The 13,843-nt window shown below is 46.8% G+C and overlaps 5 protein-coding genes across 5 annotated transcripts; 2 read left to right on the plus strand and 3 right to left on the minus strand.

Moving 5' to 3' along the window:
• Nucleotides 1-551: 551 nt before the first annotated feature.
• On the minus strand, nucleotides 552-1,919 carry DFL_000433 (uncharacterized protein; the record flags this gene model as incomplete). The annotated part of the gene is made up of 1 exon (XM_067633409.1): nucleotides 552-1,919. One exon carries the CDS (start codon nucleotides 1,917-1,919, stop codon nucleotides 552-554), a length of 1,368 nt encoding a protein of 455 aa, XP_067494969.1.
• A 1,291-nt stretch (nucleotides 1,920-3,210) lies between these two features.
• DFL_000434 (uncharacterized protein) lies at nucleotides 3,211-5,975 on the minus strand (the record flags this gene model as incomplete). Its single annotated transcript, XM_067633420.1, has 5 exons — nucleotides 3,211-4,427; nucleotides 4,533-4,624; nucleotides 4,684-5,706; nucleotides 5,788-5,907; nucleotides 5,965-5,975. The coding sequence occupies 5 exons, from the start codon at nucleotides 5,973-5,975 to the stop codon at nucleotides 3,211-3,213; spliced, it is 2,463 nt and encodes an 820-aa protein (XP_067494970.1).
• A 2,486-nt stretch (nucleotides 5,976-8,461) lies between these two features.
• DFL_000435 (uncharacterized protein) lies at nucleotides 8,462-9,856 on the plus strand (the record flags this gene model as incomplete). Its single annotated transcript, XM_067633431.1, has 6 exons — nucleotides 8,462-8,571; nucleotides 8,635-8,648; nucleotides 8,728-8,793; nucleotides 8,853-8,972; nucleotides 9,029-9,726; nucleotides 9,797-9,856. The coding sequence occupies 6 exons, from the start codon at nucleotides 8,462-8,464 to the stop codon at nucleotides 9,854-9,856; spliced, it is 1,068 nt and encodes a 355-aa protein (XP_067494971.1).
• Nucleotides 9,857-11,449: 1,593 nt separating this feature from the next.
• Nucleotides 11,450-11,779, plus strand: DFL_000436 (uncharacterized protein; the record flags this gene model as incomplete). Its single annotated transcript, XM_067633442.1, has 1 exon — nucleotides 11,450-11,779. One exon carries the CDS (start codon nucleotides 11,450-11,452, stop codon nucleotides 11,777-11,779), a length of 330 nt encoding a protein of 109 aa, XP_067494972.1.
• Nucleotides 11,780-12,050: 271 nt separating this feature from the next.
• On the minus strand, nucleotides 12,051-12,787 carry DFL_000437 (uncharacterized protein; the record flags this gene model as incomplete). Its single annotated transcript, XM_067633453.1, has 3 exons — nucleotides 12,051-12,143; nucleotides 12,218-12,412; nucleotides 12,674-12,787. The coding sequence occupies 3 exons, from the start codon at nucleotides 12,785-12,787 to the stop codon at nucleotides 12,051-12,053; spliced, it is 402 nt and encodes a 133-aa protein (XP_067494973.1).
• Between the last annotated feature and the right edge of the window lie 1,056 nt (nucleotides 12,788-13,843).

Here is a 13,843-nt window from a genome sequence, read left to right on the forward strand (position 1 = left end):
TGGAGCTTTGCATGCAAAAATAAAACTTGAATTCGATTAAAGTACATGCAAGCCACAATAGAACAAAAGGTTAAAGGGGAAGGAAAAACAGAAAACATAATGCGAATGGTGTCAAATAATTGAAAGCAAACAGAAGAAGAACAAAGAATCAACCTGGGGATTCCGCGTCAGTTAAAGAAGCACAGAAATCCAACGCGTAAGGCTATATTAATGTTATAGCTAAAGTCACAAAAAATGCTACGCCCAAGGTTTCTTCAAGGCCGAGAAAAATAGTCAATGGAATGCCGAAAACCCGATCCATCCCGCCATAATGCATCTGTAAAGAAGGTTTTGTTAGTACGCATGGCCCTATATATCAGAAGCAAAGCTAAACTATGTGTCTAGTACTCACATATGTATGATTGGGATGAATCAGTATCTTAACAAAGAGGAATTAGTGGTTGAGTTATGGCCGCCGTCGGTATCCGTTGGCGGAATTGTTCACAGCAGTAGTTCCAGAGGATAAGAGGTGTCATCCAACAGCAAGCCAACGTCAAGCACTATTCCAATGCTCATGCACGATCAGCGACGTTGGCCGCGTGTTGGTTTACTTCTCTCCTAAGGCCCTTTCGTTTCTCTTCTGCAGCACGAATATTCATACAAACATGGCAGGGGTGGTGGTTCCAGATTGGAGTACCGTCAATCTTGATCTCATGGAGGCATTGGAAACACTCCCTTGCGCAATAATGGGCACAAGGGAGATGTGCTCCGCAAACGATCTTGCATTGCCAACGCTTCATTGGATTTGAACACTCAACGTTCGCTTCGTGGCCGCAATAGGGCGTCTTCTTGTTGACCCTCTCGTTGCAGTAGGTCTCGTTGCGGTTAAGACCACGGGTATGACCGCAGGGAAGGTATTCCTTAACGTCATTCGTATTGCGAATCGCTGATAAGCGACGAGGAAGAAGGTCCTGATCGTGGCGGTTAGTGAGACGGGTAATAGGTCGCCCGCGCTCCGCTTCGGCAGCCTCAAGCTGGACATTTGGCCAAATGACTCGATCTTTGTTGCTTGTGGCAAGTGGACGAGGTGACAAGGCTACTCTATGACGGCTAGGAGTTAGGTTGGTGGAGGCAGTGGTTTCTCCGATATCACCAATCGTGCCTTGATTTTGAGGGCCTTTAGCCGGTGGCGCTATTGCCCTTCTTTGCTCATGACCCATGGTCTTTTTGTGGCTCAGCTGATTTATTGGGGTATACTGAAGGTCCCCTATCTTGCTGTCAGCTAACTGGCTGCCTTGTTCTCCAGACCCCTCTGGCACCTTGCTGCTGTCCCCCTCTTCATATGGAGAGTACACTGCTTGCTCCACAAATAAGACCTGGCTTTTATTTTTTTGGCCAGCTAAGTGTGGATCTTCGGGTGGGCAGGCTTGATGCGCTAGTAGAGACAAGCCCATGCGATTTTTGCCGTGCCCCTCAAGCTGAAGGACGGATCTTTGTGGCTCAAATCCTCCAGCACCGCCGGACTTATCGAGATGGAAGCTTGGGTATCCAGTCCCGTGAATAGCCTGATAATAGTCGGCAGTAACTTTATCCCTTGGGTGGAGGCCAAACTTCACATCAGTCGTTCTAAGAGGTGCTAATGGCTCTGGGGTTTGCCATCCTTCCTCTATTAATTGGAATTGTGCTGACCTGTTGGACAGTGGCCACGGCTCGGCTTTTTTAGGGCCTGAGGCCCTTTCTGCCGCAAACTTGTCCTGAGATTCCGGGGCGTCCTTCTGCTCGTTAGTCCACGTTGGCACCGCAAGTTCGCTAACGTGTCTGCCATGGCTTGACTTCCCGTTTTGGAGCTCTTTAATGGGTGATTGGGCCACGTCTGGCGTAGCAGAGAGTCGCTCAAGGATGGCTCGGCCTAGCAAAACTGGTGCATCGCGGCTTGACATGTAATTCAACACTGATGCACCCTTTGGTGGGGAGCCAGAAGAGTCCGGCTCGCCACAGTAGAGAGGCTCAACTACCGAGTTTATACCTTGTCTCGGAAAGCGAGAGCATGTTTTCACGCTGACGGACCTGCTTTCGTCAGGAACGGAGCCCCCGTTGCTACGGAAGGGCTCTTCACCTATAGCCTGGTTTAGCGCTCCTTGAACCCTGCATAGGAAGCTAGGTTAGCAGATATTCCCTCTTGAATAGGTAATAACTGAGAAATAAAGGAAAATTTAGACTAATTGCGACAAGGACAAGATACGAGACAAAGGTAAATGAAGATGAAGGAATATTCTCGCCCAGAAAACGAATAGTTGTTGTCTCATGAAAAGGTTCGCCGCAGCTACCGTGAAGCTATCCACTACGTCTAAAGGCTAAGCAAATGATGCGTCGACATCTGATGGGATGAAGCCACGCAGCAATAGTGAGAATATAAGCTGGGCAACGAGACAAAAGCTCATGCCCTAGGCGCTTTGTGGTCGGCTTTCATGATGTATATGCCGGCTTGGTGCAATTAAGCTACTCTTCTGCATCGCGATACTCTTATACTCGATGGCTTCAGAGCTCCGGCGTGCTCCAATGAAGCCTGGAAAGGCTGAGCTCTACGAATGCCATCAAAATGCGTCCATCCAGAAGCCCGCTGTTCGATATCCTCGCCATGTGAGTGCAGTTATCCTTTTATAGGAGCTTAAAGTGGCCACTTTCGGCCTTTGAATGCCATATCGTTGTAAAGAAGGATGTATGGGTATATCTGTGGTAGAAGGATCAAGGGAGAAGAGGTAAAAGGAAAAATTGTCTGTTGAATCGTGGTGAGTGGTAGCTAGGATCGCGGGGATGATTCTTGCTACTAGAAAGAGTAGCTGAAGGAAGGAAGGAAGGAAGGGAGCAGTGGTGTGGAGAAGCAAAGGAGTAAAAGGGATTCTGGGGAAGGATTGATAAGAAGAAAGAGAGAAAGAAGAAAGGAGGGTATTTATATGTTTCCAACTGCTGCGCTAAGCCGTGGGCAATTTTTGAGACCAATGCTGCCAGTACTAATTGTACACCGAGAGAAGACATCTGCATTGATACTGCAAAACCTCGCACCAGCATCTTAACAACTGGATCCCAGGATGGCTAATCCCATCAATGGCCGTACTGTGGTGGCCTGGCCCATGGAATAGGAAATCAAGCAACAAAAAACAATTCAACCATCAAATCCACCCTGTGGCATGGGTAAATCAAAGGATACCAACAACAAAAATCAAAAGACGCTTACCCGAATGTACGAGAATTAACAAATTCGTCGACCATCCCAAGGTCTCTCTCTCCGAGAGGAACACGAACATCAAGTACAGAGCTCAATTCAGTTTCGGGGACCCTTTCTGTGTTAGGGCGCGATTTGATTTTCTCGAGATACTGCAGAGCTTGTTCGTCATTCATAGGCTGTGCCTCTTCCTCGAACTCCTGTTTAATCTCTTCAGCAGGTTTCTGTTCATCTTGAACACCGTAATCCGCTCTGTGGATAATAGGTTTTCCATCATCCCAGCCCTCTTCGTCGTCCTTGCGCCTCCGATAACGCCCTCGTTCTCGTCGAGATTTCCGCTTCGTTTCTTCCGCGTTCTCATCAAGATAAGAATTTACTGGTCTAATAATGTTACCAGACTTGATACGATCGCTGATGTTCTTGTTCATTTCTGTAGCGGTGGGATGTCCTATCTTAGCCCCACTCGCAATATGAGCCTGCTCTTGAGCTTGGTCTGCTTGACGGCCGCTGCAAATATTTAGAGGATTTGAGCTCAGAAACAGTTTTTCATCCGCCCTCATGAAGCTCTGGACGGCTTCCGTGGTTAAGGAATTGATTTTGATTGCCCAAGGGGTCGCGTTCTCCATAGAGATCGCAAATTTAATGAACTCTTTAGCCTCATAACGAAATTCCATCGGAATATTCCGAGGATCAATGAGTTTGAAGACACCCTCGAGGATGAGGATGACGCTATTGACACATGTTTCGATCATCTCTGTGTTTTTAGCCTTGTTTCGGGAACGAAGTTTCATATATTCCACGATACCATAAAGGTAGTTAGGCACGGAAACAAACATCCCTGAGAGCTCCTTCCTAACGGCTTGGAACTCACGGCGATTAACAACATCCGGATGGGACATGATACGAATGATGGTCGAAACATGGTCGCTATATTTTGGAGAGGGGTGGTTGATGCTGTCTGTAGGCAGCTTGACGCTAAGACACTCCCATAACTTTCCGAGATACTCGTCCTTCAAGAGGTACTCCGAGATAAACTGGAGTCGAGTTTCCGTAGACGCAGTCACAAAAAGCGCTAGGGTGAGCTGCAAAAAGTCTTTCATGGAGTTAGTGTTTGAATGTTTTCCCCAGTCAAAGTTGAGTTTCGCAGGATCGGCGGCCCTGTTTTTCCAGCGTTGAAACAAAGCGTCGCCATAGTCGTTGGTAAAAGCCATTGGCTTCGCTACATCTACACCATCACCAAAGTCAACACCAGGTTCTCCAATAACATTCAGCCCAGGGAGAGGGAGAGGACATCAAAATATCCTCAAAAGATGGACACATAAGTGCTTACTTTTACGAGGCTCAGCGCTGAACTGGCCAACTGGATTGGGCCGGATATCGATGCCGCCATGATGGGCGTGAGAATATGGAATCTTCTGGAGCCTATCCAAAGATACTACGTTAGCACCCTCCCTGACTTTCTAAGCTGGCAATCTACTTACCCATCTTCCAAGTCTTTCTTTTCAGTCTGTGCTTGATTCTCAAGATTATCATCGATGAATCCCATCCCGGCTATCAAGCCGCCATTAACAGTATGCCCTGAGAGACCCTGCAAGTAGCCTGTCATCAAATTCTCCGTTGCGAAAGTTAAAAGCCGTCGCTCCAGTGGCTCTGCAGGTATCTCAGGGTCTTTTTGACTGCAGAAGACCTCTCCTATCTCCTCCTCATCTTGAGCCCCACCGGATACCGGAATATTAGAACCAGAGACCCGATCACCACGACGGGCTTTACTGGTTACAGTGGTCAGAGCATCAACAACGGAAAGTCTCCCAGAAACAGTGTGTTTAAGGGCGTTGAGTGCTTCAGACAAGGCTGGAGAGAGATATCCATGCCGGTAGATTCCCTGCAATGCCCCGAGATGTTCCACGAGCAAAGGAACGGATTCTCGGACAATCAGGTTTTTCAAGTTCTGCTCGTCAAACTTGATTGCCAAGAGTAATATCGTGATGACGCCAGTGATATGGGAGGCAACACAGAAAGGATATAACTTCGAGGAGTCTCCAATGAATTTCATAACGCGCATCCAGAAGTCGCGACGTCTAGGATCAAGAGCAACCTCATAAAGACTGCGAAGACTCTCCATACTAGGCTCATGGATGGTGTTGACGGGATCGGACATGATTCGCAGAAGGGGAACGACATGGTCCTGCCAGCTAATCTGTGGAGGATACGGCTGGAACAAGAAATTTGGATGCAGGCAGAGTTTCATTTGCTGCAAGTGCCATCCGGAAGAGATGGTAGAAACGATAAGGAACCGAAGTTCCTGGTCACCATCAACGAACAACCCGATGGCAACGCGAAGCAATTCAGCAAGATCTCGCTGGGTCAAGTCCTTCCTGTTGCGGCCAAAGGATCTGAAATAGTCTAGCCGCGGTGCGACTCCTGAAATGGTGAGCTGGAGGTGCTTTTGACCACAGCCTCCGCGTGAGCGGCACCTCGTTGCATATTCCCAACGACAGATTCGACTAATCGGAAGCAAGAGTATTAGGACCTGACTCAGACGTTTCACGAGGCTCAACCGGAAGAAATATTAAGATAGGGCTTACTTGTCAGACCGAGTGGAGGACCTCTCTTCGTGTCGGTAGATGCAATCGGGGCCTCTGGCGCAAAAGCCTTTACGCCAGGCCCAGCAAACGCCCCGAGGGGCTACCCCTTTAGTACCTTGCCTAAAATTCCGTTAGCATTACACATGCGACGATGCCGAACTAAGAGGAGGCACTTACGGTGGAAGCATCATAGGAAAGGTTCTTATCGAAGCAAAGCATCGGCAAGGATGAATATGAAAAAGGATATCGGAATGTCTAGGACTCGAAGGAGATATTGGGACAAGGGTGTATAAGGCCCTAGCCCTCCGGGGAAAGAAGGAGAAGAAAAGACGCGGCAGAAGCAGAAGAGACGGGCCAAGTAGTTTCCAAGACAGCCTTCTAATGAGAAACCGGACTACCAGGCAGTATATTGGCAATAAACAATATGAGAGATTTGAAGGGAGAAGAGGGGAGAGAGGAGAGCAAAAGTGCTTCTTGGAGGGCGGAATGGAGATCTTCAACAAACAATGGCGGTGTTGCTGATTGGATGGAGAAGTGAAAAGAGGAAAGAGAAGGGAATAGAGTAATGGAAGGGGCCTGGAGCTTTTATAATGGTCCTAGAACACATGAGGGAATCTTTTCGACGCACAAATACCCTCGCCGAGAGGTGCGGGCTCTTTGAGGGTTAGTTGACATCCGAGCTATATTTACGCCTATCAGGGACGTTGGCGTGGCGAGGGAATCTATGAAGTTCATAATCCCGTTGCTACAACGTGCTATCAACGTTACAACCCTAGAGCTGGTTGTGGAGGGCCGCCCGCCAATATGCTTGGTGAGTGCAATGGCATTGTTATATCTATTCAGGCTACGATTGGAATGAAGTTACTGACATTGTCTTCACTATTCAGGTATATATCGATCCCCTTGTCTCGTCGCCGGCCTCGAGCCCCTCAACTCGTGGCCCCCTCGGTCACATTATATGCGGCGTTTTTATATTTGAGTATACCTCTACCGCTGTATCGTCTTTCGAGTCCACAACCTGTCTTGAGACAACCTTCGAAGATAATACAAGACCTTACGCCTCCCAGAACTCTTTATAATATGAAAAAGATCCCAAAGGCTCTTCAAAACAAGGTACGGCACATCAAGATTGATGGCACTTCTATGTCGACAAATAACTCCTGATTTTATAAACTTATAAATCTTTTCAAAAGAAATATCTTTGGCTACCTACGAAAGGTCAATGTACCTAGGTTCATAATATATTCTACTAGGTAGTCTGAGCACTCGTATATTGTAGAAATATGGAGAAGAGTACAGGGTCTTGGCGTTCTTTCATTGAATTATTACGGCCGCCCAGCTGATATTCTCGAAGTCGGAATTTAGGTGAGAGTTACCTCCCGACTTCACTTTATTACGAGCTTGGGACATATCGGACTCCCAATTAAACGGAACCTCAGTACTCGTGATTCGGTAATTCATTTTGTAACCCTAAGGAGCCGATGGCGTCGAGTCAGAAAACTGGCCTCCTTCGCGGCCACAATCTACTTCCATTCAGCTATAAATATGCCTGGCCTTGAGGCTAAATTATTACTGTGAAATATTATGCTTTATCACGTGCGGCACCAGATATCTAGAATGTTTTATTGTGTGAGTTGCATACATATACCTGGCCTAGAGTAGCCGCATCCCGAGATCGATGGACTGTATACAGTTCCAATACAAACCAATCTAACTTACCGCTGCCAGCCCTCTACACCGGTCTAGTAGTCTGATGCTAGTCTTGCAAGCCCTCCGCACCTATATCCGGTCAAATATGACGTTACCCATCAATGAAACCGAGAAAGGGCCCAAGACTGGTTCCATATTCCGATCTTCAAAAAATTAATTCCAGCCTCAAAATCAATGTGCGGACAGAAACAGGGCAAAAGTTCTAACCCGAGATAGATGCACATGTATGCAGTAATACGACCACTTTCCAGGTGCCGCAAGTGTCGCGGCCGGTTGAAACTTCTGCATCAGTTCCATATGTCCATACGGTACACCACTCGATTCCCGGAGGCCATGTTAACGACTACGTAGCCGTGGCTTAAATTTTTCTCTGAAATAGGAAATTTTTTTGTTTGTGTATCCGCTCAGCCGTCGTATAAGGTATCACAGAATACGAAATTGGATTGCTTCACACCATTCGAAACCCGCATGCCGGCGGGCCCGAAACGCTAGTTGGCCAGGCTGCAAGCGAGAATGCGGGGAAGCCGAGCCAGCACAACATCCCTGCCTGTCCTTCAAACTATGATGACGCCGTAGCACATAGACATTCGGCCGCCATAATTCGGATCGAAGACCTTTCGTTCAGTTTCTGGCTAAAATACGTATACTATGGACAATGTTGTCCACCCGTGGTTTAATATTCACTTGGTCCTTAGGGACTTTGCGAGGGCCTAGTTACAACTGTCGGCCCTCGGGTCTCGACAGTCATGATGTGCACATGCGGTGTTACGAGTATACGATCAGTTAAATATCAAGGACAGGGCGAGTACGCTTTCCCAATGTACTAAATAAGAGGCCTGCCATCTAGAGATCAAAAAGTCTGTGCACCTCAATCAGTTGCCCTTCTCAATTGATCAAGTTTCCATACTTCCTCACCGAAAAAGAGTGTACAAAAATACTACACACCACAGCCCTACAACACACCATGACGAAAACCAACAAGGCCGCCGTCTACGCTAACCCCGGCACGGCCGAAATCAAGATTTTTGACTTAGAAATCCCCGAACCAGGGCCTGGGCAAGTTTTAGTCAAGCTGTAAGCCACTTACATCGCACCTTAATTCTCATTGATGAGATTCTAATGCGAACGGTCTCAAAGTTCGCACTCGGGAGGCACGATTACCCAATCTTCGTTTTCGATCTAGCTATCTAGTCTCACCGCGATCGATAGTATTCTGACTTTTCGTCACAGTATGCCACAGCGACCTCGCCGTGTGCAAGAATGCATGGAGATATTTACCCTATCCGACACCGCCTAGTATGCTCCCACCCATAACTTCATGTTTAATAATGTAAATACTAACGGCACGAAAATAGACCAAGTCGGAGGTCACGAAGGTATCGGTGAAGTAGTTTCAGCCGGGCCAGGAGTCTCTAGCTCCATGATAGGCTCCAGAGTTGGCATCAAATGGCTCAACTCAGCTTGCACTGAATGCGGTAACTCGGATTCCTCATTTCTCAACGGTGGGACATAGACTGATTTCCGTCTCCAGAATTCTGCCTTTCTTCCCTCGATGCCTCATGTCCTAAGGCCACAGTCAGTGGTTACTACACTCCTGGAACCTTCCAGCGATACACTCTCGCAGCCGCAAACTATGTGACTCCGATCCCTGCTAACCTCTCATCAGCATCCGCCGCTCCCCTCCTCTGTGGCGGCATGACCGTCTGGTCGGCCCTCAAAAAGGCATCCTTACAACCAAACCAATGGGTCGCCATCCCAGGCGCAGGCGGCGGCCTTGGTCACCTCGCTGTGCAATTCGTGAAGAACAGCTACAAAGCGAATGTCATCGCCATTGACGCTGGTAGCAAAGAGTCATTTTGTAAAGGTCTTGGGGCGGATGTATTCCTGGACTTTAGAACTCACGCAGATGAGGAGCTTGCTGAGGCTATAAGGAAAGCTACTGGTGGAGCCGGGGCACATGCAGTACTCGTCACCACAGGATCGCAGAAGAGCTATGATCAGGGAATCGCCCTTTTAAGGCCCGGCGGGAAGATGGTATGTGTTGGCATTCCAGACGGGGTGGATACTCCCATCAGCGGAGCGACCGCAAGTCATATTGCCACGTCGCAGAAACAGATTATTGGGTCTGCAGTAGGAAGTAGAGAAGAAACCCTGGAGTGTTTGAAGGCAGCGGAGAGAGGAGAAGCAAAAGTGGAAGTTAGAGTTGAGAAAATGGAAAAACTAGGCGAGGTAAGTAGCATCAAATTAACATCAAGAAATACCACCCTCCAGAAAAACTATATACTTACAAATCAAGCAGATCTTTAAGGAGATGGAAGAAGGTAAGCTGCAGGGTAGGGTCGTTCTAGACCTATCATAAGCAGAGCTCAGTGTCATATACTGCTTCCCAATTTCCGCGGGTTCTTTTCCTATGATGTAAAATATCAAATGATAGCCAGACGTCTCCACACATCCTTTTTGACTCCGCAATTGCAATCCTACACTTTCAATCCAAATGTTCCGGCCGGTCGACCCCGACGTTTCATTTATTATGCCCGATTTTACTCAGTAACTCTCAGATAATGTGTTGGACATCAGCAAGCGAGGCGAGTCTATCTTGCAGATATCATCGGTTTCACCCGAATTAAGCCACGAACAAATTATAGGTCTTATTTCAACAATCGTACAACCGTTGAGTAATCCGGCCACTTTGCAGTCGTTGAGGCTTAAAAATCAGTGGCAAAGGGGAAGCTCGGGCCAAGATACGTCATACATATCCACAATCTTTTTCGCGGATGCAAGGGTTCGTTGACTGGGATCCACAGTCAGGGAGCAAGCAGCCATGGCAAAAGCCTGCACTGTCGCACAGGCACACCGTAATCCCTAAATCCGGTCAGATGAAGCTACTCGGGATCTTATACAATGCACTGCTAAAAATTGTTAGACCAAAGCTTAAATTGCTTAGTGATTCAGAACCCTAACCCAAAAACCTTGAAGCGGACCGTGCGGAGCAAGCTAATACGTCATATCTAGAGACCGAAGTTGCATCAATTCCGCCGTGGGGGAGAAATATTGATAGGATCTGATGTCAGAAAAGAACGTATAGCAGCGGACTGAACTTGTAGAAAGCTTCAATGGTCCTTATTCGGCAACTCGCGATGTTAACGTATACTTACAACCAACCCCATGACATTGGCGATAAGTAATCAACGTTACAATGCTTAAGCTTATTCCCTTGTCGGAAATTTTGTCCTCAGGCTTCCTAGACACCGGCAATAAGCGGCACGCATCATTCTCTATTACTTACCAAGTCTTCCTTCTAGTGCAATCTCAAAGAATCCATTCCTATAGCTGCAAAAGTCCCCGACCGGGCGCCGTCCACATACCGGCAGCCTATCCGGTCGATCTCCAAACAAATACGCGTGTCTTCGCACATACACTGCAGAATTTTGCGACGGGCCGAACCCGCGGTACCCATAAGCACTTCTGTATATGTTCGGCTGTGCAGGGGTGATACCCTTGTAAATACCTGTGTTGGAATTTGCAACCTCAACAACTACTTAGCACTTCGGTTCAGAATGCACGTCAGGACGCAAAGTGATATCGGAGTGTATTAGAAATGACCTTAAAGAGGCGAAGTTATTGAAAGGCGAAGATCGTATATTCGTGTTTCAGAAGCCATGGAAACCTTGTCTGCGATATTAGTATAATTGAATAGCATCAAAAGAAATTTCCTACTGCCAGACTGTGTATATAAACCTCCTATCCCTCCTCGATTCCAGACATCAATTCAGCAGCAACCAGAGCTACAATCAAGAGAACCATTCTACAATAACAAAAACTCAAAGAAGCATTCTTACTCTCAAGATCAATATAACAAGCCACTTCCCAAAGTTAGCACACACTTAGTCTCATCCCCGGCTTGAGGAAATAGCTCACAAAACTTTTTAATACTAGAACCTCGATCTTCAAAATGCACTTCCAACTCCCAACCATTGCCCTCGTCGCCATGATGGCCCATAGCGCTTCCGCTGCTTGGTACGCCTTTTACCACGATACCGGTTACAGCCTCGTCGTCAAGGACGGAAACCCAGACTGCAAGGGCACCTGCCTCCAATTCACTAGTGGAGCCGTCGCCGCCAAGCTTTACGGCAGCAACAAAAAGTTCACCAGCTGCTCTGTTTACCAAAGCGGTGACTGCTCGGGTGGATATGTCACTTTGTACTCCGACAATAACAGTAACGAGAGGGCCTATCAATTAGGAGGCACCTACAACAGCGCTAGGTGCTACTACAACTGCTAGAGGGCGGCGGCTCTCTCTTTGCGAAATATAGCAACCTCGGGGATGTATATGTCAGAAGGGCCGGATTGTATAAATTGGATTCGGGTGGAATGTTTAGGATATTCTTATATGATTTCTTTCATATGTGTTCGCTATATTTAGAGCTATAACATAGACACTGTCTTGCATTGATGTTAAATTTACCTCGATCTTGGCAAGACAGCAATCTCTACTTCCCAATCAGTCCACATCAAATAGAGCAAGACAACATCATATGACTATGTACTGCGAACTAGATATACAAAACTATCAATACGAACCCTGCACCTGCCAACGCACCCGCCAACCGTGCCTCTATATGTGACGAACTTGCACCTGGAGTATTCTTATTATCAAAAAATTAGCTCAATGGGACGCAAACTTGTAGAATATACTACTCTGCGATCGATCGCCACTCACTGTTGCGGTTTCAGATGCAACATCAACAACCTCCGTTGTCGCACTGGCCCCACTATTTGCACTCTCACTCGTAGTACTCGTAGTATTGGTACCGCTCTTCGTAAATGCCTCGTAGTCATCGGAAGTGCTCGGAATACATTGATAAGACTTAATAAGCTGCTGTTGGTCATCGTCATCCCATAACGCCTTAATCCACTAATTATTCTGGTCTGAAAAACAATTTATAAACATTCTTAATATCGGGTATTATTGTGCTATGTTCTATTTCGTTGGTATGCTCGATATTTCTGTTCCCACAAGTATTGTCCGTGTATAAAACGCATTGATAAGATATACCGTCCATACCACATATTTCGACGGCGGTAAAAATGCCATGTAGAGTAATCTGATATCGTAGGGATCGGCTCATTTAAAACGAGAGCTGTGTTTTTGAGAATCGGAAGGCGGTGAGCTTACAAGTAGCTGAATCGGTCGTGGGACCAAATTCGGTCCGCGAAGAGTAGGAGTGCAGGCAGCGGCATGAGTGTGGATGCTTTCGAGGAAACAGCTTATCGCTAGCTTAGGTCGCATCGATGTCTAAATGGATAACTAAAGAACGTTGAAGCAATATTTTATTGGCGGAAATTCGTCTCGGGATATCCGGGGTGGAAACCACAAGCCCAACGTTTGCCAGACATTTCGTCAGTAATTGACCACCAAAACTCTATAGATCTAGATCTGCGATTTATCTTTTCGCTTCTCCAACCTATAAGCGTAGGATCTTCAAATTTTCTTCCTTTTTTCTCCCTCGAAGCTTCAGGTTTAGGCCGCTTGAAGGTTTGCAAGATTTTGTTCTGAAAGCGAATGTAACGTGAACTTACAACCTGCGGTACTACACATTACAGCCATCCTTTACAATTGTTTTCCGCGTCTAGCCTGGGGGGTTCACAAAGATGCCGAATAGAGATCTCGGTGTTCCCATAGCCCTAACCTCCCAGCCTATCAGCTAACCAATGTACGGAGGAGCAGCCAGCGGTATTGAAATATTTGAAATTTAAACATCGAAACCAGTTTCACAAAGTCAATATACGACAAAATCAACACAGCACCAGGCCCAGAAAAGTGTTGCCATCATTAACACCGAGGTTGCAATCGATAATGGCCGACCCTCCAATGTTACAAAGCCGCATGTTGGTTCGTAGACAATAGTTCCTCAAGTTAGTAGGGTATTTTCAGCAAATAGGCCAAGGCCTCGCCTACGTAACGGTTCTCTCCCAGACATCGAGAGAAGTTGGAAGATGAGGTCACAGAAGATCCCGAACCTCAAGTTGTGCAACTGTGTTGCGCTTGTTGGATATATAAATGAAGATAACGAGGGATGCAGTTAAAGGAGCTATCTAAAGACAAAACGATTGCAGTCATAAGGATTAATTTATAGGATATATTTTTACTAGCAGTAGTATGGGTTGTTCAGTTGGCAAGAAATCTTTCGGTCTGAGTCACACGAGGCTTAGGACTAGGTACCCATTTCTACTATTATAACCCGCTAGGGTGCGGTCCAAAGGCCTTTATATTTGTCGACAACCTTCAGTCCGTTTTCTCCAACTTCAGCATGTAAAAAATTCAATCGTTATCATTTCCTCGTTT

The sequence above is a fragment of the Arthrobotrys flagrans genome (genome assembly GCF_004000055.1).
Source record: "Arthrobotrys flagrans strain CBS H-5679 chromosome Unknown unitig_15, whole genome shotgun sequence".
NCBI lineage: Eukaryota > Fungi > Ascomycota > Orbiliomycetes > Orbiliales > Orbiliaceae > Arthrobotrys > Arthrobotrys flagrans.